We start from the raw sequence: 24577 nt of genomic DNA, 5'->3' as shown, positions 1-24577 counted from the left end.
TAATTTCTTACAGGATCTGGGATTTGGGGGGCAAGAGAGACAGAGAAAAGACTAGTCAACGCCTACAGAAATCAAACCTACAAAAGAGGAAACCAAGGTGATGGCAGGTGCGGTAATAAGAAGCCCAGGACCTAACCTGGAGCTGGATGGAGAACTATCATGACACTATGAATCAAGGGCCTGCGCAAGAAGCCAAACTCACTGGCAGGTCTCACTGTGTTTTTAAAACATGAACAATATTTAGCTACCATGGTGATAAGTAACTTAGATGAGATAAAGAGATAAAGAAAAGGATGACACACCACTCCTAAACATTTGCTATTGATAGCACTGTGTACAGCAGTCACAAAACATTCATTCTAAAGTCCTGGGCTCCTCTGTGGTGGATCCTTCATACACCGGATTTATCTGGGGTCTGATGGCACCTCCCTGTTGGACCAATTCTTTCCTGACTTTGGTTATTTCTAAAGAACCTGAAGGCCACCTTGTTCCATACTCATTCTTGTATTTATTCACTTGAGAACAGGATTTATTTTTCTTAAGTTCTTTTTTTCTTGAGTTCCCACTTTTTATCTGTCTGGTCTAACCCAGGCTCTCTAACAGATGCTGGGGGCTCCTGCACATCACCTTGGCTCTAGAGAAGAAAGAAAAAGTGTCACTCTGGCCATTGCAAGTACAGTAAAGTCACACCAGTGTGACACCCTGTACCCCATGGGATACCCCCTATCCATCACTTTTATATGGTTGTGATATATTTTCTACTAAGTATATCTTGTGAGGCATCATTTGAAAACTCAATCTGCTGAACATCATTGTCCTGTTAAAATGTGTGTATCGACATTGTATATGGAGCTATGAGATCTTGCTATATGAGCGTTACCTAAATATGCTGTAGTTCTGGGTAACACCCTCAGACCATTTTCTCAAGGACAAAGGCACACTGGCATGCCAGCTACATGCTAAAAGGCCATTACCTGCTTAATTGGACATTCACCAGCAAGCGGGGAAAGGGATAAACAAAGTATTTATAATTCACCCGAAGGACAGCTTGCAGAGCAGTATGCAATGGACTGCTGACCCCATGACCCAGCAAAGACTTTTCCAGTACAAAGGGTCAGAGTATTAAAAAGGACAGGAAGTGAAATCCTCACCACCTCTCTCCTCCTTCCCCCGCATCTCTGCTCACAGCAGCAAGATCAATTGAAAGACAAAGGTGCATCATTGAACTGGGATGAGTGGTCCTGGCCTGCAGATTTCCCAGCCAGTTCAGACTGTGGAAAGCTTGTGGGTAAGAGAGACCTTTTTGCTTCTTAGCCTTGGTAAAGTTTAGGAATTAGCTTGTGTGTTTATCTTTTTATTTCTTTTGTAACCAACTCTGACTTATATGACTTATCACTCAAAAGCTACCTTTCTCTTGTTAATAAACTTGTTTGTTGTTTTAGCTAAACCAGTGTGTTTGGGAAGGTTCCATTTGAAACAACAAGGCCGGTGCATATTCATGACCATATTCATTGCACTTTGTTGGAAAGATGAACTAATTATGAGCTTGTACGGTCCAGTGGACTACTGAATGGGACAGGATACACACTTCTGGGGGGGCAAGGCGGGGACTTAGGGATATGCAGGTGTCACCCTGTATCTATTCATAGGTGGCTGGGTATAGCATTTGTGTAATCCACTGGGAGTGACTTTGCATGCTAATGGCTGTGCATGAGCAGGCTGGGAGTGGCTGTTCTGACAGTAAAGCAGTGTAAAAGGCACTGGGCTGAAGAGTTAAGGGGACAAAGCAGTTCAGGGTTACACCCTGGGGAATGTCACAATCAATTCTTCCGGATTATTCTGGATTTTCTATTTAAATAGCTATCATCATCACAGAGCACACAAGCTGATCCAAAATCTTGGCTCCACATGCCCCATAACTTTTGGGAATGTTTGCATCCAAATCCAGATCTAAACTCGGCAACCCAGGCCTATTGTTGTTTAGTATTACTCAGATATTGACGGCATGGCTTATTCACCAATCCAAATCTATATTCTTTAACACTGTGAAGCACTGTGGGAGACAAATGTTTAGGGAAAATGTCATAAAAGGTAAACCTGTTTTGCAGCGGTGCAATGCTCAGACTAGAGTTTAATTCACAGCTACCCATAGCATTTTAGTGGGACATTTGGTAACTATTTTTTATTGCAGAGGAATGAACTTCAGGTCTCCTATAAGGCCATTTAAACATTATTCTGCAGAAGAGCTGGGTACTGAGTTAACAATGCAAATATCCATGAGTAATATTGATATTCGGTAAGAGCATACTCCTCACATCCACTAGAAAGCAGGTGCTTCGTTCTGATGAGACATCTCTGAAGGGCTTTTTTCCCCAGTGCTATAAAGCTGTGTTTTCCATGTGTTATACAGAAAGAAGGGTAGTTCATCTGTCTGAGTCTAATGGCACCGCATTGCAAGAAGATCTGCTCCTCTGGGACAGAACTTCTGTACATCTTCAAGAACGGGAGCCACTGGTATAAATCTTTCATAAAATTAGTATCAAATATAGTTGGCCTGGTGATCCTAGTACCTGAGGCTGCTGTTGGAATTCAGGTACACGCTTTCATTCAGACATTTGTGAATTGCATTGACTAGGTCAAACTGAGATGCCTGTCCTCCTAGGCTTCTCCAGGTTTTGCTTCTTCTGCATAGCAATAGAACAGATTTTCTGTGTTATAATCTTTCCTTGGATCTGTTACATGAACTCTACGTACCGAACACTCAGAACTGTCCTCTGGTTCACTGCCTATCTGTGTTTTTTACTGTGTGAGGACTGTGAACTTCAGCCATCACTTCAGCCTAAAACTAATAATCTCCAGGCTGATGCCATGGTGGTTCCTCACTTCTGTGCTTTAATCCTTTTTTCTGTGATATTTATAAAATACAATAAAATCGTACTATTTCTAACCTCTCAGAAATTAAAACTGAGGAAAAACTTACACTGGAAACACTTTTTTTCTCTCTGTGTTTGGGGGTTTTCCCTGTCTTTCACCATCTCCACCATTGCAGCCTCTCTCTCACTCTTCTCTCTCTAGAGACACACATGACAGACACTAAACAGCTTATATTGTTTCACAAACCCCAGCACGGAGGCCCATGTTCTGGCAGTGAAAAGTATAAATGTCCTTCATCATCATCATCAATGTTAACTTTACAGCTATGCTGAACATATGCCAAAAATGCGCAAAAACTGCATGAATCTTCCCTGTTTAATCATTGTAGATGCTTGGCTGTTGAGACAGTCCATTATCTTGATTCTGAGCCACCACACACTGAAAAAGGCATTGACTTGGGGTCTACACCATGCAAGGGGGTGGGGTTGTTTGGGAAAAGGAACTTAACACAACCTACCTCTGTCTTTCAGGTGGGAGCCATTGAAAAGCAACTCTTTTCTCTTGAATAGATTGTTGGGAAATAGTTGCCACACTCTCTGCTAGTGCAAACTGGCTCAGCTCCCTTGACCCTACTTCTTGGTAGGGTGACCAGATTACATGAACAAAATATCGGGACACATGGTGGGGCAGGTCCGGGGAGGAGGGGGGGCAAGCCAGAATATTGGGACAAATGGTGTCCGTCGGGACGCGGGACAAACGACTGAATATTGGGACGGTCCCGATTTTATTGGGACGTCTGGTCACCCTATTCTTGGGTCTTCTCTCAGACTGGTGCAAATCAGGAGTGTGGCAGGGCAGGGGTAAAACCCCCTTTAAAGCCCTGTCAAAATGCTAGCTGCGGTCTGCTCTCTGGCCAGGAGGCCAGGGTAGAGACACAGGTATTCAGCAGTGGGCCCAGCTGCAAGCCCTAATCAGGGCTGGCTCAGAGGAAAGTGCTGAGCTGAGTGCTGACAGCTGGGCTGAGGCACGGGAGGGCTATAAAAACCCTGAACAAGCCTCAGAGAGGAGACTAGACTGGGAGGAGACAGGAGGGCAGTATCACTGTCTCCTTACCAAAGCAGGAAGCCTCAAAGGCAGGAGACCCTGGGGAGGGTCTGTGGGGTGCTAGCTGTTGGGAGACTGGGGAACTGCACGAACGTGGTAAATAAAGACACTTGGGTGATCCAGCAAAAGAAGGTGTGGAAGACTCTTTATTATACCAGCCTAAACACAGGGTGCAGGCACAGAAGTGGGAGAGTCTGCACAGACCCTGTGACAAGGAGTAAGGCTACGTTTTAGTTATGGGTATTTTTAGTAAAAATCATGGACAGGCAATAAGCAAAAATTCACAGCCCATGACCTGTCTATGACTTGTATGATATACCCCTGACTAAACCTTGGGTGCTCTGGGGCAGCTCGAGGGGTACCGCAGGTGCTCTGGGGGGAGAGGGCGTGGTGGTGCATGGCCCAGGACACCCGGTGGTGCTGGGGGGAGATGGGCAATGGCGCACAGCCGGGACCCCTGCTGCTGCTGAGGGGGTTGGGGGGCATGTTGACCTGAGACCACCACTGCTGCTGGGGGCAGGGGTGGAAGGAAGGTGCATGCAGCAGCCTGAGACTGCCCCAGCAGCAGCCTGTGCAGGCAGCCCCTAGGCCAGCCACACCGGCCTCTGCAGATGTCACAGAGGTCTCGTGACTTCTGTGACAGACTCGCACCCTTAATCAGGAGTAACATGGTTGAAATAATAAAAAAACTACACCAGTGTAAAACTGTTGTTAAGGAAAGGATAATCAAGGAGACTCTCAGTCCCAGATACCCCAAGAGCTATCACAGGAGCATGAGTCATTTTATTACTCCCTGCCTCCAGCATGAGGGAGCCTTGTTTGTGCTTAGCTGGATGATCTAATGCCTGATCCCACCAACCTTTTAGCCACTCTAGCACTCTCCTCTAGACTATGCCAGCCTTTATTTTGCCTTGCAGGCTAACAATAGGTGCACCCCAACCCTCACACCAAGCATCAGAAGCTTAAATAGATCACTGACCTGACTAGTTCAGATCTCTGTTTAAGATCAGGTCAGGTCAGGTCTCTCTTTACCTTTCTGATGCAGAGTGTGATGCTGGGTCTCCCACCTGCTCCTAATTTAGTTATTGGTGGGTATAAATTATGCAGTCTCACACATTAGCAGTCTGCACTGTACTTTAAAAACTTTTACAGAATTTAGATACCACATTCTAGGCACATGAGATTAGATTAAAAGATAGAGAAATGGATGATACACCACTCCTAACCACTTCCCATTGAAAACGCTGAATGCAGCACATCACAAAGTAACCAGGGTAAAGCCATGTGCTTTCACACTCAAGATGGGCCTGGGGTCTGTTAGAATTTCCTGCTTTCCCAGTTCCCTCACGGCATTCCTTGGTTCTAAGAATTCTGAAGATCACTTTGTGTTTTTCTATTGAGTACAAAGTGTATTTTTCACAATCTTTCCATTGAGTTCTCAGCCTCTATCTGTCTGGTTCAATCAAAATTCCTTCTATCCTGCTGCCAGGCTGTGGCCTGCAGCTCCTCCACTCAACCTCAGCTCTGGAGAAGAAAGAAAACATCTTGCGTTGAGCATGTGCAAGAGGGATGCAGTGAGCCCACCCCCTTTGGCAGGGCATGCTACTGTAGTTCCCTGACTCTGTTGTCCTTCCAAGTGTCAGGAATAATCTACTCACACCCAAAGTCTTTAAACAACACTCCCCTCACCTGGGGTCTAATTTATTAAAGAAAGTTTGGTTCCCTTACATTCAGGGCTCCAGAGTGCTTCTTGGGACTGGGTGATTTCAACCTGGCCTCTCCACCCTACAAACTCTCCTCTTCAGTGCAGGGTTTTCTCAGCTCTCCTTCTCGCTGAATTCTTCCTCTTGGCAGGCTTTCCTTGGCTGGGGTTGGACTTTCCTTTCTGATTCACCCACCCAATCATCGTTTCTCAGGTGGGTCTAATAACCCCAAACACCTGTTGCGGCCAGCTGGGAGAGAGGGAACATTGCTCTGCCCTCTTTGCAGGAACAATAGCCTGGGTTTTCCTACTACTTTCCCTCCCAGACACTAACTATGCCCTGAGACCATTTTCCTCTCAGCAAATGTCCACCTCCCTCCCCAGATGCCTAGAATCAGGTAACTGGCCTTCCAGACTGCCTCCTTCAGCGTTGTTACACATTGTAGATACAATATGTCACACAACAACATTGTTACACAGCCCTGTTACACATTGTAGATACAACATGTCACACCAGGTCTCATTCTATTCTATTCTAGTGGTGCAGTGGGAACACATTATAGCTAAAGTTGTATCATGATATCTGTTTAAAAGGCCGACCATTTTGGGGACCATTCTGTCCCCTAAAATCTACATTCTTAGTTGGATTCCTTTGAAATTTGGAGTGCCTCAGGAGAGTGCAAGGTAAGGTCAGAGATCCACATTTGGAGTCATTCGAGCAAGGGGTTCTGGAGATTTAAGCCCTGAACAAAATAGTCATCTTAAAAAAAGTTTCTAGGGGGGGGGGGTTTAAACCAAAAGCTAAAGATCAAACTATTTATTAGTGGGTCAAATAGTTTCAATCTGTTGAGTTTTACCCAAGGTAGTGCATGGCACCCACTAAATATTTGGGGGACCCTAAGGAAGAATGGTATTTGAGAAAATGTATGTTTTTACACTGTGCATGCACCAACACAGAAAAACAGCTAGAGGGTTTCCATTCCCACCATTTTATAAGCTTTCAGCTCAACTCCTGTGAGTGCTCTAAAATCTAAATGGTTACTCAGATTTTTTTTTATTTGGCGTGAGGGGTAGCATTGAATCATATTTTGGGTCATTTGACCTAAGGGCTCCCAAGTTACAGGCCCCTCTCAAAAAACTGGTTTCCTTCTGCTGCCTTGTACTGTTAGATATACTGAAGACTGCATGAACTGCAGACCTCCCGCTGGCTGTGAATTCACCCTTCAGATAACATATTGCCTTATATACAGGGCCGGCTCTAGGCACCAGCAAAGCAAGCAGTTGCTTGGGGTGGCAAATTTGCAGGGGCGCAAGAATCCAGCATGGGAGCTGAGAACCAACAGGGGGCTCTGAGAGCTGTAGTTCCTTGGTTAGCTCCCTGCCTATAGAGACAGCCCTGGAGCAGGGAAAGAACTACATTTCCCAGCATTCCCTTGGCTGCAATTAACAGGAAAGGGACGGGGAAGGAGTGTGGAACTGAAACCTCATGCTGCAGCTTGCTGTAAATGGTAGGGACAGAGCCAGCTCTAGGTTTTTTGCTGCCCCCACCCCAGCCCTGGGCTCCCCCTGCACCCCCGTGTTGCCCCAGCCCTGGACTCTCCCCCCACCCGCATCTCCTGCCACCCCAGCCCTGTGCTCTTCTCCCACACACACACACCCGCACCTCCTGCTGCCCCAGCTCTGGCCCCCACCTGCACCTCCTGCTGCCCAAGCCCTGGGCTCCCCCCTCTTGCCCCAGCTCTGGGCTCTCCCCCCAAAGAAAGAATTGGGTGGACTAAATGGACAGTGCACCTCTCTATCTGAAGCCTAGCAAGGGAGGTACGTGGATCCCACTAGAATTTAAAATGAAAAGTAAGGGAGGGGAGGCTCTACTAGGACCTGGGCAGCTTTAGATACAGTACCAGGCACGTAGGAGGATTTACACTTCTGAGCCATGGAAGCAGAAATTGACTTTTCTTTTCCAGATTTAGCTAATATTCAGAAAGGGAATCCAGCACCTGCCTTCCAGATTTGAACACCCTCAAAATTCAGGAGTGCTCAAGCTCAGTTTGGGCAGCTGTTACTTCATTTCTCCCAAATCAAATATACTGGTCCACTGTAACTTGCTGTAGAAAAAAATAGAATAAATTGAGCAAGAAATGCTTCCCAGTGGTTATTAGGACTGGAATTGCTATTTTCAACAGCCATTGCTTTTTTTTTTTTTTTTTTAGTTTTAGTTTTATTTGTTTAAAAGGAAGACCGTGATATTGCATTGGCAAATTCCCCAGAGAAACAAAGAATGGAACAAAAGAATAATAAAGACACCTCAACTTTTCCTCATTTATGTAGGACAGTCTTATAATATGCATCCAGATATCCTCCAATCACACAAGCTGAAAATTGTTCCACTTCACTGCAGTTCTGTAACCATATGGGAACCAATCCTGTCTGTGTTCTGTGCACATCCAAAATTCCTGCTGAATGACCGGCCCTGGGAGCGAGTTACCAGTGACCCAGGGCTGGGGCGGCAGGAGGGTGCAGTTGGTGGGGGGGGAGAGAGAGCGAGCCCAGGGCTGGCGGGGGGGGCAGCCAAAAAATTTTTTGCTTGGGGCAGCAAAAAACCTAGAGCTGGCCTGCTTATATATCAAAAATGTATACACTTGGACTGAGGCTAAGATGGAAATAGGAGACAGATGTTTTGCAAGTCTCTGGATAAGGATAAAAGGGGTACAAAACAAGGGTGGTGTCATGGTCGGGGTCTACTACAGACTACTAACCAGGAAGAAGAGGTGGATGAGGCTTTTTTTAAAACAAAATCATCCAAAGCACAAGTCTTGATGGTGATGGGGGACTTAAAACTACCCAGACATCTGTTGGGAAAATAACACAGCAGGGAACAGATTTTCCAACAAGTTATTGGAATGTATTGGAGACAATATTTTTATTTCAGAAGGTGGAGAAAGGGATCTGGGGCACAAATCTGTCTGGGGATTGGTCCTGCTTTGAGTAGGCGGGGTTGGACTAGATGACCTCCTGAGGTCCCTTCCAACCAGGGCCGGCTCCAGGCACCAGGCACCCAAGCACATGCTTGGGGCGGCACCTGGTAAGGGGCGGCGGGGGGAGCGCGGCGCGGCCTTCCGCTAGGGCGCTCCGCCGGCGCGGCGCTCGGCGGGGGGGCGGCGCTCGGCGGGGGGTTCCGGTGGGAGGCGGGGGCAGGCTCCGGCGGCGCGGCGCTCGGCGGGGGGGGGGCAGCGCGGGGCTCGGCGCTCGGGGGGGGTTCCGGCGGCGCTCGGCGGGGGGGGGCAGCGCGGGCGCGGCGCTGGAGGGGGGTTCGGGCGGCGCTCGGCAGGGGGCGGGCTCCGGCGGCGCAGCGGTCGGCGGGGGGGGCGGCGCGGGGCTCGGCACTCTTGGGGGGGGGGTTCCGGCGGCGCTCGGCGCGGGGGGGAGCCTCCGGCGCGCGGCGCTCGGCGGGGGGGCAGCGCTCGGCTGGGGGGGGCAGCGCGGCGCTCGGCGGGGGGGCTCGGGGGCGGCGCTTTTTTTTGCTGCTTGGGGCAGCAAAAAAGCTAGAGCCGGCCCTGCTTCCAACCCTGATATGCTATGAAAAAAAAATTGCACACATACAAAATGGGAAATGACTGCCTAGGAAGGAGTACTGCAGAAAAGGATCTGGGGGTTATAGTGGACCACAAGCTACATATAAGTCAACAGTGTAACACTGTTGCAAAAAAAGCGAACATCATTCTGGGATATATTAGCAGGAGTGTTGTAAGTAAGACACGAGAAATAATTCTTCTGCTCTACTCTGTGCTGGTTAGGCCTCAGCTGGAGTATTGTATCCAGTTCTGGGCACCACATTACAGGAAAGATGTGGCCAAATTGGAGAAAGTCTAAAGAAGAGCAACAAAAATTATTAAAGGTCTAGAAAACATGACCTATGAGGAAGATTGAAAAAACTGGGTTTGTTTAGTCTGGGGAAGAGAAGATTGAAGGGAGACATGATAACAGTTTTCAAGTACATAAAAGGTGTTACAAGGAGGAGGGAAGGTGAATTTTTCTCATTAACCCTTGAGGGATAGGACAAGAAGCAATGGGCTTAAATTGCAGCAAGGGAGGTTTAGGTTGGACATTAGGAAAAACTTCCTGTCAGGGTGGTTAAGCACTGGAATGAATTGCCTGGGGGGTTGTGGGAGGTCCAGAGAATATGTAGTCCTGCCATGAGTGTAGGAGACTGGACTAGATGACCTCTCAAGGTCCCTTCCAGTCCTACCATTCTATGATTCTACATCTAAAAATATATTAATCACAAGCCCCCACCTAGGACCAAAGGGGTTTTGAGCTGAGTCACTGGAGGCTGCAGCAATTTGAGAGTCACAAGTGGTAATTTCATCTGGGGGGAACGTAACAAAAGTATTGGGGGGCAGGATGAGGCATGTGAATGCTTCTTGGTAGGGGAGTAGTATTAGGGGTGTAGAAGTAGTGGAAGGGGCTTGGGGCTTCAGCAAGGGGAGGGTGGCCGCTCTGGGTCGCTGCCTCTGTGCAGCGCAGCATCTGCCTGGAAAAGCCCGTCTGGGGAGGTGGCAGTGGCCCACCCCCTCTGCTCCCTGCCCAGGCCTGGTTACCAGGGAGTGGGGCCGAGCCAGCCAGAAACATGCCGGGTGCAGGCACAGCAGGAGAAGGACAGAGTCTGCCTCCCCTCCCCACCCACGCCCAGCAGGTAACTCTGGCCGGAAAGTGTTGGGGGGTCACTGGGGAAGGCACCAGCAGCAGGTTCCCTCTGCTCAGTCCAAACTAGGGGCATTGCCTGCACCCCTCCCCTTGCTGAGGTGTCTGTGAGGGTGCAGGAGCTCTGGGGAGACACTGGGGTGCTGTGGGTCTCCCCAGCCTGGCCCAGAAGAATGTTCCCCACTCCTGTGGCCCCAGCCCTGGCCCAAGAAGGTGGGGCTGGAAGGTTCCTCCCAGAGGCGGCACGTGGAGCAGTCATGTGCCCCCCCACCTTTACATTGTGTCTCCCGCCTCCCAGTATCAGCAAGCATGAGTTGTCTCTGCCAACCACTGCCTCCACCTTCTAGTGGAGGCACACCTAACACACTGACTGCACCTGGCATGTATGCAAATAATTCCTATTGGCTACTGCCAGCTCCAGGAGAACAGAGGGTAGGTGGCATGGACATATTGTTGAGGTGGCTTTGTGGTTTTGTTCTTTGATAGTGTTTGAGGGAATCCTGTGGGTGAGAGTGAATGGGCTGGAAAAGGAGGTGAAGAATTTGTACATTTCAGCAACTGTGAGGTTGGCAGAGTAAAGGGGTGTGTGTTACTGGTCACATTGGGGCATTGCTGAAAGAGGGAAGAGCTAAGGTTGCCTAGGCATTTCCTGGTTTTCAGAAGTTTGAGTTTTGCTCAACTCAACCTTTTGCAAGGGGACGACATACCCCCAGGTCACCTTCACTCTGTGTTAATTGTAGTTTGTTGCCATTGAATTCTATATAGGTTTATGGGCCAGCCATATCACCATAGTATCTGAGCGCCTTCCAATTGTGCATTCAGCTAAGTAAATAACATGTGTCACATGTGGTTCCTTCTTTCTCTCATCTCCATCCTACCGAGGGAAACGGTGTGTGCCTTGTAAGGTTTTGGTTGGGATTTTTTAATACATACATACTGCTCTGTGTTCGAGCAGGCAGGTTGAGGAGAGTGGAGTTGTCAACCACAGTCCTCATGCCGGAGCCTTAGGTAATCTTTTAGATATGCTGGGGTTCAGGACTTTGAGCACCTTGAAGATAGGGACCAAGACCTTGAACTTGTTTCAACATTCTATGGGAAGCCAGCCAGGCCTCGTGAACTTTTCATTCATTACAACAGACTAAACACATTGCAAACTGACCATGCAGAGTATTTTACTTTAAAATAATCAAATCTGACCTGTGCAGTTTCCTCTCTTTCTGCTATTATTTAGTACTAGAGGTGGTTCAAAACCAAATCACCTGATCAGAACACCACTGAAATCTGGAAACGTTGGAATCCAGATCTGGACTTTGCAACTGACAGCTGTCTTTTAAATGGGCTGCACCAAGGCCTGGATTCAAATGCTCTTGAACTTTTAGGAATGTTGACATCCAAATCCAGATCTGAACTTGGCAACTCTGGCCCATCCCTGTTTCATAATAGCAATGCATTTATTCCTCTGGTTTCTCCAGTAATGCACATCTTTATTTTTCAGCTGTGTAAATGTACTGAAGTAATTCAAATTTCAGACTAGAAAATTAATGAACACAAATGTAATATATTAGTGGGTTACGTGGTATATGTTTTATTTAGTTTGTATTATTCGGGCATAAACAGAAGGCCTCCTAAAAGATCATTTTAAATTTGTTTTTACGCTGTACACAGCTCTTCAGAATGAAAATGCAAATATACATTGTAAGAGAATACTCCACACATTTACATTCCTGGTCAAGCAGATGCTTCATTATGAATAGACATCTCTGAAGGGTTTGTTTTCCCAACTATATAAAGCTGTGTTGTCTATAGGAGATACACAGACAAGAGGATAGTGCATCTGTCAACCACATTCCAACAGTAAAACGTTGCATGACGAATGTTTATTTCAGAGCCAGAACTTTCTTAAAGAATGGGATACAATGATTGTAACTTTGTAAAAGAGGATGACATCACTAAATCAAGCATAATTGTCCTGGTAATCTTAGTATGTGAGGCTTTTGTCGGGATGTCGATAAATTCTTTCATTGTGGCTGTGAATTGTGTTGAACGTGTCAAGCAGAGGTGCCTGTCCTCAAGTGATAATATCTTGGCTGTCCTGGCATTCTCAAGCTTTTGCTTCTTGCTCAAAACAACTTTACAGACTTTTTGCTCAACATTTTACCCAGAAATCTATTACTTGCACTCCGTGTTCCAAGCATTCAGAGCGGTCACCTGGTTTTTGAACTCTTCCAATCAATGGTTCGCTGCCTGCTTGTGTGTATTTTACTGTGTGAAAATTGCAAACTTCAGCCACCCCCTCTTCATCTGGCTAAAATTTAAAATCTCCAGGCTGGTGCCATGCTTGCTCCTGGGATCTGTGCTTTTATCCCTGTTCAGCAGCCTCCCTTTCCTTAATGCTATTTACAAAATAGAGTGTAATGATTTCAATTCCAGCCTCAAAAGACGTTACAGTGCGAAAAATGTCACAGTGGAAACATCTGTGTCTCACATACTTTCTATCTGTGGCATTGGATTTTCCATGGCGTTCACCATATTTATCATTTCAGCCTTTCTGTTGTTGTTCTCTCTCTGGAGACACATGCGACAGATGCAAAACAACTCAAGTAGTTTCAGGAGCCCCTGCCTGGAGGCCCACATTCAAGCAATGAAAACTATCATGTCTTTCTTCCTCATCAATATTGTTAACTTTATAGCTTTGCTGATCTTGTTGACGAATATATATCAAGAAACATCTGCTGCCAGCAGTGCCTGTACAATCATTGTAGATGCTTGTCCATCAGTACATTCCATTATCTTGATTCTGAGCAATCCCAAACTGAAAAAAACATTGATTAAAGTTCTGCATTATGCAAAGTGCAAGAGATGAGTAGGAGATAGAACATCACATAATCTACTTTTGTCCTTCAGATGGAATCCATTAGAAGAAACTCAGGCTTTTCTATTAAAAAAATAATTTAATCTAGGGTCTAAATTCTCTGCTGGTGTGAAATGCCACAGATCCATGTGTCTTTCAGCTCAATTGTTCTTCCAAATCAGTATATTTAGAAGAAACTTCATTGAAAGCAATCGAGCGGCAGTGATGTTAAACCAGTGTAAATGAAACGATAATTTAGGCACCTATTTTAATATGTCTCCTGGTATGTGGTTTGCTTTGGTGTTTTGAAAAGACTTCTAGCTCAATGGAGAAATCTGGGAAATAAAAATTAATCTTTCCAGAACATAATTTTGTTGTCTCTCACTTCAGCTGATTGTATCTTGAATTTCCATGGAGATATGGGGCTGCTTCTGAGTTCATTATGGAAATATATTTTTGACTTCTTACAGGATGAATTTCCTGTCTAAAAGACTGCAAGTACCAGGTGATATATCATTGCAAGTATCCCACTTTACAGCAAAACAGTTTCCCAAGAGAAGTGGTGGAAATCCCATTGCTTTGAAGCACTTAAAACTGGACTGGACAACTCACTAGAAAATATATCACAGAAAACAATGAAGCATTGTCAGGAACTAGACTAAGTGATTTAATAAGGCTTTTCCATCGCTAATTTGTACATCTTTATGATCCTGTGATCAAAGGCCACTTAATTTTGTTCATCTCATGTACTTAGTATTTCAACATTATCTTGCATTTATGAAGTACCTTTGATCCAATGAAACTTAAATGCTTTTGCTGTGTACAGTCCTGTGCTCTAAATTGTCCAATGTAAGAAAAGTCCAGCTCAGCCTGTTACATAAAATTATTTATAAAAATCAGCAAAAATTTAAGACAAAAAGAACACCCAAGGACTGTGTTGAGATCATATCTCATGAACAAGAGCAGTGTAGGACTAGAAATCAATGGACCAAAACAGGTATCCTGGAAATTTGACCTAAATGGTGGAGAAAATAATGAGGGAATAGGATATTTCACCCGTCACTCCTTTTTGGGGTCCTTAAAAAAGGCTTCAGGGGAAGAATCAAGTTAGCTGGCTGGGAATGAGCTTCCCGAGCCTTCCCCACTATCTTCTGGGATCCATTGTGACATCTTTGGACCTTCACTGCCTTGATCCTGAGAGATGTCCTGCCCAGTCCTGGCCAGAAAGAGACCCAGATGGCGTCAGTACTTCAACCAGCTCCTGCTAAATCCCAAACACCACCTGAAATGTAAGATTTTGGTTCCTGCTGTCACCCATCTCCCATTCATGTGCCCTTTTCCTCCCCCCCTTTTTTTTTCTTCTCTTTCCTTTTGCCTTTTGTCTAGAAAGAGTCTGGCTTAGCCAGCCAAGACCTTCTCTTCCTACACTGCTGTGGGCCCATGACCAGAGAGGCAGCTAAAACAATGCCATAAACAGTCTGATGCTGGTACAAGTTTGACAAGTTTTGGAGCAGCTGATCAGATCATGTACTGTGGGGGCTGTGTTTCTCCAGCAGCAAGGCTGCAGGTAAGAAGCAGCACTAGAGACAGAAACTGCATTTTCTATCTGTGCTGATCTTTCGTTTCACCCTTTGTGTCTGTTGCTCTTGTTTTGTCTTCAGGGAAACAGGATCAGATTTTAGCAACAGTAATGACAACAGCTCCAGCCCATCTCAACTAACATCGCTTTTCCCCAAAAGGGGCAGTTATTGCCATCTTTAATACCATCTAAAAGATGATCAGACAGGCCTAGTGCCTAAGGCCTGGTCTACACTACACCTTTAATTCGGATTTAGTGGCTTTAATTCGAATTAACTCTGGAACCGTCCACACAACGAAGCCATTTAATTCGAATTAAAGGGCCCTTTAATTCGATTTCTGTACTCCACCCCGACGAGCGGAGTAGCGCCAAAATCGAATTTGTCAATTCGAATTAGCGTTAGTGTGGCCGCAATTCGATGTTATTGGCCTCCAGGAGCTATCCCACAGTGCACCATTGTGACCGCTCTGGCCAGCAATCTGAACTCGCATGCACTGGCCAGGTGGACAGGAAAAGCCCCGGGAACATTTGAATTTCATTTCCTGTTTGCACAGCGTGGAGAGCACAGGTGACCACAGAGAGCTCATCAGCACAGGTAACCATGCAGGCTGATAATCGAAAAAGAGCACCAGCATGGACCGTACAGGAGGTACTGGATTTGATCTCTATATGGGGAGAGGATTCAGTGCTAGCTGAACTGCGTTCGAAAAGACGAAATGCCAAAACTTATGAAAAAATTTCCAAGGGCATGATGGAGAGAGGCCACAATAGGGACACAGATCAGTGCCGCGTGAAAGTCAAGGAGCTCAGACAAGCCTATCAAAAAGCAAAGGAGGCAAACGGTCGCTCCGGGTCAGAGCCGCGGACATGCCGCTTCTACGCTGAGCTAAATGCATTTCTAGGGGGGGCCGCCACCACTACCCCACCTCTGACTGTGGATTCCGAGCTGGGGATAATCTCATCAGGTACACCTGATGATTCCATGGAAGGGGAAGAGGAGGAGGAGGAGGACGAGCTGGCAGAGAGCACCCAGCTCTCCGTTCTCCCCAACAGCCAGGAACTGTTTCTCACCCTGACTGAAGTACCCTCCCAAGCCTCCCAAGCCAGCACCCAAGACCATGACCCCATGGAAGGGACCTCAGGTGAGTTTACCTTTTAAAATATAAAACATGGTTTAAAAGCAAGCATTTTTAATGATTAATTTGCCCTGAGCACTTGGGATGCATTCGCAGCCAGTACAGCTACTGGAAAAGTCTGTTAACATGTCTGGGGATGGAGCGGAAATCCTCCAGGGACATCTCCATGAAGCTCTCCTGGAGGTACTCCAAAAGCCTTGCCACAAGGTTTCTGGGCAGTGCAGCCTTATTCCGTCCTCCATGGTAGGACACTTGACCACGCCATGCTAGTAGCAAGTAATCTGGTATCATTGCCTGACAGAGCCTGGCAGCGTATGGTCCCGGTGTTTGCTGGCATTCAAGCAACATCCGTTCTTTATCTTGCTGTGTAATCCTCAGGAGAGTGATATCGCTTAGGGTAACCTGGTTGAAATAAGGGAATTTAATTAAGGGGACTGAGGTGGCCGTTCCTACTGGGCTGTTTGCCTGTGGCTGAAAAGAAATCCTTCCCTGCATTTAGCCAAGTGCAAGGGGGGGGGGAGGATTGGCCCAGAGTTTTTCGCGTTTTGCTAGCAGGGATCTTCCCTGATACCAGCCACGCGGTGGGGGGAGGGATAAAGCACTCATCCCAGAGAATTCATGGCGGGTGGGGGGGGGGGTGTTAGTTTGGTTCCTGCAGGGATCTTCCCTGATACCAGCCACGCGGTGGGGGGAGGGATAAAGCACTCATCCCAGAGAATTCATGGCGGGTGGGGGGGGGGGTGTTAGTTTGGTTCCTGCAGGGATCTTCCCTGATACCAGCCACGCGGTGGGGGGAGGGATAAAGCACTCATCCCAGAGAATTCATGGCGGGTGGGGGGGGGGGTGTTAGTTTGGTTCCTGCAGGGATCTTCCCTGATACCAGCCACGCGGTGGGGGGAGGGATAAAGCACTCATCCCAGAGAATTCATGGCGGGTGGGGGGGGGGGGTGTTAGTTTGGTTCCTGCAGGGATCTTCCCTGATACCAGCCACGCGGTGGGGGGAGGGATAAAGCACTCATCCCAGAGAATTGGATGGGGGGGGGGGTGTTAACCTTCAGCAGCAGAAAACAAGCTAACAGGAAAACTGCAGCACAACGGGCTTTGCTTGGTATGTGGGAAAGCAGGGCGCAGAAGCCTAAAGACAGTGGCTTACCATGGCAGCATGCAAGGTGAATTCTGTTGCCCCGACCTGCGTCTGTGATCTCTAGCAGCAAAGCCACAGGCACTCAATATTAAGAGGCAAAATGCGACCTTGCACAGAAATCACATGTGCTATGTAATGTGAATAGTATACACCGTGAAAGAGTATAAGCATTGTTCTGAAAAATGTATCTTTTAAAAAAATTCTCTCCTTTTTTCACTCCCTCCAGCAGGTGCAAATGTTTCAAGCCTCCCTCCTCCTTCCCGAAGGCTATCCCAGATAAGGCGTCGTAAAAAAAAAACGAGAGAAGAGATGTTTTCCGAAATCATGCAATCCACCAGGAATGAAAGAGCTCATCTGAATGAGTGGAAGGAGACGGTTTGCAAGTATAGGAAAGAAGCCAGTGACCGTGAGGACAGGAGGGACCAACGTGAGGACATGAGGGACCAACGTGAGGACAGAAGGGACCAACGTGAGGAGAGGAGAGACGCTCGAGATGAGAGGTGGCGGCAGGAAGATCAGAGGAGTCGGGAAGCAACGCTGGGGCTGCTGCGTGAGCAAACAGACATGCTCCGGCGTCTGGTGGAGCTTCAGGAACGGCTGCTGGAGAACCGAGTGCCGCTACAGCCCCTGTATAACCCCCCTACCTCCTCACCATGTTCCATAGCCTCCACACCCAGACGTGTAAGAACACGGGGGGGGAGGCTCCATACACCCTCCCATTCCACCCCAGTGGACAGCCCAAGCAAAAGGCTGCCATTTTTTTAACCTTTTTTTACTGGGCTTTTCCTTCCCGCAGATCCTCCTCCCAAACCCCACTCAGGTTCTGTGCCGCTACAGCCCCTGTATAACCCCCCTACCTCCTCACCATTTTCCATAGCCTCCACACCCAGATGTGTAAGAACACGGGGGGGGGAGGCTCCGTACACCCTCCCATTCCACCCCAGTGGACAGCCCAAGCAAAAGGCTGCCATTTTCTTAACCTTTTTTTACTGGGCTTTTCCTTCCCGCTGATCCTCCTCCCAAACCCCACTCAGGTTCTCTCCCTCTTTTTCTAATCAATTCATAAAGAATAAATGATTTTTAAACAATGGTGACTTTATTTCCTTTGAAAGCAAGCTGGGGGAAGGGGGAGGGTGGGTTCCTTACAGAGAATGAGTCAATAAAGGGGGCGGGTTTTCAGGAAGGATAAACAAACATAAATTTCACACTGTAGCCTGGCCAGTCATGAAACTGGTTTTCAAAGCTTCCCTAATGCGCAGCGCTTCATCGTGTGCTCTTCTAATCGCCCTGGTGTCTGGCTGCGAGTAATCAGCAGCCAGGCGATTTGCCTCAGCCTCCCACCCTGCCATAAAGGTCTCCCCCTTGCTCTCACAGAGATTGTGAAGCACACAGCAAGCAGTAATAACAATGGGGATATTGGTTTGGCTGAGGTCTGAGCGAGTCAATAAGGATCGCCAGCGACCTTTTAAACGGCCAAATGCACATTCTACCACCATTCTGCACTTGCTCAGCCTGTAGTTGAACAACTCCTGACTCCTGTCCAGGCTGCCTGTGTATGGCTTCATGAGCCATGGCATTAAGGGGTAGGCTGGGTCCCCAAGAATAACAATTGGCATTTCAACATCCCCCACGGTTATTTTCTGGTCCGGAAAGTAAGTCCCTTGCTGCAGCCGTTTAAACAGATTGGTGTTCCTGAAGACGCGAGCGTCATGAACCCTTCCCGGCCAGCCCACATGGATGTTGGTGAAACGTCCCTTGTGATCCACAAGTGCTTGCAGCACCATTGAGAAGTACCCCTTGCGGTTTATGTACTGGGTACCCTGGTGCTCCGGTGCCAAGATAGGAATATGGGTTCCATCTATCGCCCCACCACAGTTAGGGAATCCCATTGCAGCAAAGCCATCCACTATGACCTGCACATTTCCCAGAGTCACTACCTTTCGTAGCAGCACCTCCGTGATTGCTTTGGCTACTTGCATCACAGCAGCCCCCACAGTAGATTTGCCCACTCCAAATTGATTCCCGACTGACCGGTAGCTGTCTGGCGTTGCAAGCTTCCACAGGGCTATCGCCACTCGCTTCTCAACTGTGAGGGCTGCTCTCATCTTGGTATTCTGGCGCTTCAGGGCAGGGGAAAGCAAGTCACAAAGTTCCATGAAAGTGCCCTTACGCATGCGAAAGTTTCTCAGCCACTGGGAATCGTCCCACACCTGCAACACTATGCGGTCCCACCAGTCTGTGCTTGTTTCCCGGGCCCAGAATCGGCGTTCAAAGCCTATAACCTGGCCCATTAACATCATAATCTCCAAAGCACCGGGGCCCGCGGTCTCAGAGAATTCTGTGTCCGTGTCCATGTCCTCATCACGCTGGTCGCTGCGCTGCAATCGCCGCCTCCTCCTCCTCCTCGCCTCTTTTTTCTGGTCCTGTGTAAGCATAAACTCCACGAGAAAGCGCGAGGTGTTTATAATGTTCAAGACTGCGTTCTGGAGCACAACGGGATCCATGCTTGATGCAGAATGGAGTCTGCAGAGTTCACTCAGGAAAAAAGGCGCGAAATGGTTGTCTGCCGTTGCTTTCAGGGAGGGAGGGGGAGGCTGTACCCAGAACTACCTGCGACAATGTTTTTGGCCCCATCATGCACTGGGGTCTCAACCCAGAATTCCAAGGGGGGTGGAGACTGCGGGAACTATGGGATAGCTATGTAAAAGCTACCCACAATGCAACGCTCTGGAAATCGATGCTACTATGGTAGCTTGGACGCAAACCACCGAATTAATGGTGCCTAGTGTGGCCGAATACATTCGATTTTACAAAATCGGTTTCCTAAATTCGAATTATATAAATTCGAATTAATCCTGTAGTGTAGACATACCCTGAGGGAATGGGAATAAGAGATGTTGGTAAAATAAAAGCCTCACTTAATACTTTACATTTCATATGCTTTACCTGTTTTTCCTTCTTTTTCTGTGAGACCAGATTTCATGGTCCATGGTGAGTTTTTCATGGCCGTGAATTTGGTAGGGTCCTAGTGATACCACTACATAAAGTGCCATAAAAATGCAGCCATCTCTGGGTTGCATGGCTATTGATTTTACATGCCATCAAAGTATACAGATGACTCCAAAAAAAGCTGATTAACTAGAACCAGCTCCTGAGATGTGCTGGGCAACCCCACAACTCCCCCCGATTTCTATAAATTATGCAGCTCTCAGCATCAATCAGGAAAGGGGCCTAAGAGACTCAATGGAAGATAATATGGTTTATATGTTAGATTTCTCTCTTAGAAATTAGACCCGCAAATTTGGCTTCACAGATGAGAATACCAAACTCTGCTAAAGATACTGGCTCAGATACTGAGCTGTGTCTGCAAAGCACAAAACAAACTCACTAGCCTTGGAAATATAGCTTTAAGTTACCTTTGCACTCCCCTGGGCTGGCTTTGAGCTGATACAGTTCCCTGGCATTGTAGCAGTTGAAGGTCTGTTTTAAATTATGCTTGCTGTCTATAGCCCAATGGACTTTATAGCAGCAGTGTCCAGAATGCTGAGACACTTCAACCATTCACCCATTTCCCTGGCCACATGCCTATGCGTTGAAGGGATGGTGCATGTAGTACCAGCAACAATAACTCTATGCCAGTGGAGGATCCGCCTGCATTGAGAGATGATTCTGTGAATGCATCGAGACCTCATCTGAATACTGTGTGCAATTCTGGTCTCCCATGTTTAAGAAAGATGAATTCAAACTGAAACAGGTGCAAAGAAGAGCTAGTAAGATGATACGAAGAATGGAAAACTTACCTTATGAGAGGAGACTTGTTTAGCCTAACCAAAAGAAGGCTGAGGGGAGACATGATTGCTCTCTATAAATACATCAGAGGGCTAAATACCAGGGAGGGAGCAGCGTTATTTAAGTTAAGCACCAATGTGGGCACATGAACAAATGGATATAAACTGGCCATCAACAAATATAGGCTTGAAATTAGTGAAGGTTTTTAACCTTCGGAGGAGTGAAGTTCTGGAACAACCTTCCAAGGGGAGCAGTGGGGACAAAAAACTTAACCGGCTTCAAGACTGAGCTTGATAAGTTTATGGAGGAGATGATATGATGGGACTGCCTACAATGGCATTTGTCTGATCTGCGACTGCCAGCAGCAAATATCTCCAATGGCCAGTGATGGGACACTAGATGGGGAGGGCTCTGAGTTACTACAGAGAATTTTTTCCCAGATGTCTGGCTGCTGGGGGTTGTCCACATGCTCAGGGTCTAACTGATTGTCATATTTGGGGTCAGGAACGAATTTCCCCTTGGATCAGATTGGCAGAGACTCTGTTGTTGTTTTTTTGCCTTCCTCTGCAGCTTGGGGCATGGGTCAGTTGCAGGTTTAAACTAATGTAAATGGTGGATTCTCTGCAACTTTAAGTCTTTAAACCATGATTTGAGGACTTCAGTAACTCAGCCAGAGGTTATTGGTCTGTTACAGGAGTGGGTGGGTGAGGTTCTGTGGCCTGCAATGTGCAGGAGGTCCGACTAGATGATCATGATGGGCCCTTCTGGCCTTAAAGTCTATGAGTCTATGAGACTGGATATGGAGACTAGCTGCTTTTTGCCAGTAGCTAAGTGCAAAGTGGCCACAACCTAGGTCCATTATCAGTCTTTGGAAAAGCATTACTTATCCCTCTCCCTCCTGATTCATACTTCTATTCAATTCCCAGCTCTTCTGCTGGCCTGATGGGGGACCTTGGGCATGTCACTTTCCTCCTTGTGCCTCAGTTTCTCCATCTGTAAAATAGGGGTAATGATACTGATCTCTTTTGTAAAGTGCTTTGAGATCTGAGGACGAATAGCACTGAGTAAAAGCTAGGTATTATTATTACTACATTAATAATATTTTGCTTTATAATGGCTTTTACTACTGCATCGTGCTGTATTTCTTTATAGACTATGTGTTATCTGATTAAAGTTCCATTGATTCATAATTTATGTTAAACTGTTTTTATCATTATTATCCGTATAGTTATTAGAAGGGTTACTCCAGTCAAATCAATTACATGTAGAGGTTTACGCACCATAGGAATACTGAAACAGACTAGTGCTAACTTGATTAGATGGATCCCCTGCTCCTAGCAGTGGCCTTCATCTCTTCCTCTTTTCATATCTCAGCTGAAAAATATCTCTCTTCAATTGCTGTCCCACTCTGCTATTATTTATGGCATTGTGTTATTAACTCTGTAAAGCATTTCAGGATGCTGTTTGTGTACCAAATAAAGTTGTATTGTATTGCAATGAAGTTAAGGGATCGCTGAGATCTGTGAACTGTTTGTATATATATCTATATCTATATATAAATAAAAGGAATAATTTTTGCTCTGAGGAAACTTATGACTCTTGGGCCAACAGATGTAAATTGACAATCCTGGACAGAAGTAAAGATAATAGATTGCAAACTCTTTGGAGTAGGGGCTCTCTTTTCTTTTAATTTCAGTCGGTAAAAAACAGCTTAAATTTTTCCTCCTCACTGGAAAACAGGAAGGGGAGAAGAAAGAGTGAGAAAGTGTTCCCAAGGGAGAATTTTTTTTTTTCTTCAAATTAAAACAAAACAAAGGGTTTTTTGTTTTGAATTTTTCCATCAAAAATGGAAAATTTGAACCAAAACGTTTCATCTGAAAAGAAGTTCCAGTGGGGAATTTCCCATGAGCTCTAGTGATGACAGATAAATTCTTAGAAATGCAGTTCAAGTGTACTGACTGAAAGGTTTAGCCAATTGTTTAGCCAATCTTTACAATCTCTTTCATGTAAGAGATTTTCCAATCCCTCCATCATCCCTGTTGATCATGCCCAAACCCCCATCAGTTCTGCAATATCTTATTTCAGATGGGGTGACCAGTACCGCACACAGTATTTCAAATGAGGCCACACCATTTATTTACCTGAAGGCACTAGACTATTCTCTGTATTATTCACTCTTCCATTCCATCTGTGTCCTAACATCGTTACTTCTTTGACCAGAGCCGCCCATTGAGATTGAACACAAACCCAGCTTGATGAAACAAACTTACCCACAGTGGTAGCCGCTCATGACTAACTCCAGGGCAGGATGGAGAATTATCCTCCTACTCAGAATCAGGCACCACCTGGGTCCTCGTGCCCCAAGGTAGGGGACTTCCCTGCACAGTTCTGGGTTTTAGGGGCACACTTAGGGAAGGCATGGCCCCGGCTGTCCCTCCTGCCAAGGCTGCTTCTGCGTCTACCATTTGGAGTCTCTATCTGGTTCTCCCTCCTCCCTCCCCCCCCCCCCCCCCGCCATACACACACCCACCCAGGCAGAGCGTGGGGAGGAGAGGCACATTCCTGTCATTTATGTCAACGTGATCATGCATATTCATTGAATTAGAGTATTAAGATATTTGCATGAAATCTCCAGATTTTGGAACCTCTTGCCTATATAGATAGGATAGATCATTAGATAGATTAGATAGATCATTAGATTAGATAGATAGTATTGCAGGGTACCTCCTTCACCTCATCGGCCTCAGCATTTCTCCCTTCGGCAGTGGCAGGGCCTGGAGTAAATCGGTCTGACTCTGGAGGGTTTTTCCCTTCACTCTGGTTTTATTTTTCCTTATTTACATGGTAGGCCTCAGGGTAGGCCCAAGAAGTTCTCTTAAGCAAAAACAAAAAAATCCTGTCCCTGCCCCCTCTCCCTGGTGTTACCCTACTATGCTGGCTCCTCCTTGCCAGTCCTTCCCCCAAGCAGCTGTTAACTCCGTTTCTTTCCCTATCGGGAGGAGAGACAGCCTTCCACCAAGCCTTTCCTTTCTGGTGGTGCCACTACCCCGTTGCAGCCTGTCTCTCATCTCTCCCCTCCTCACTCTCCCCAGAAGGGATCGTAAGGTCACTGACAGCCTTTAACTGGCCTTAACCTGAGGTAACCTTTTTTCAGCTCATAGGGAACAGGACCTTCGCCGTCCAACGGCTGATATATCTGCCCTCCACCACTCTGTCTGTCAGGATTGACTTTGTCACGATAGATAGATCCACTACTTCTAGCCACTTCCCATTAATAGCCATATGTACAACCCACCACACAGACCATATGCTTTTTCTCTTAGGTCTCCTCTACACAGTTCTTTAATTCACACCAGAGGGGTGTCAATTTTAGTCCCCACTAGTGTGTCATGCACTAACTGACCTACGTGGACCCTCGTGGCACATACTAAAAGTTCCCACATTAACATAGGCCTGTCTGAAACAGGGCTACGGTAATGCACACCAGAGAACTTTCGGTGCATGCCAGCAGGGCGCACACAAGCCAGTCAGCACGCAGCATGCTAGTGCAGACTACAATTTACCCCTCTGACTTGGACTAAAGCACCATGTAGACAAACATTTAGTATATGTTTCATACTCCAGATGTATCTGGGGTCTGTTAGTGTCTTTGACTAGCTCTCTATGACTTTCCCTAGTTCAAAGGAATCTGAAGACG

The 24577-nt window shown here is 46.7% G+C and overlaps 1 protein-coding gene across 1 annotated transcript; it reads left to right on the top strand.

Moving 5' to 3' along the window:
- The first annotated feature begins 12287 nt into the window (after positions 1–12287).
- On the top strand, positions 12288–13244 carry LOC135876785 (taste receptor type 2 member 40-like). The gene has a single exon (XM_065402123.1). It carries the CDS (start codon positions 12288–12290, stop codon positions 13242–13244), a length of 957 nt encoding a protein of 318 aa, XP_065258195.1.
- The last annotated feature ends 11333 nt before the right edge of the window (positions 13245–24577 follow it).

Source organism: Emys orbicularis, chromosome 3 (genome assembly GCF_028017835.1).
Source record: "Emys orbicularis isolate rEmyOrb1 chromosome 3, rEmyOrb1.hap1, whole genome shotgun sequence".
In the NCBI taxonomy this organism is placed as follows: domain Eukaryota; kingdom Metazoa; phylum Chordata; order Testudines; family Emydidae; genus Emys; species Emys orbicularis.
This window is presented reverse-complemented; position numbering and strand designations above follow the sequence as displayed.

Coding starts and splice junctions, on each gene's coding strand:
- LOC135876785 (XM_065402123.1), top strand. CDS start 12,288: ATGGGATACAATGATTGTAACTTTGTAAAAGAGGATGACATCACTAAA.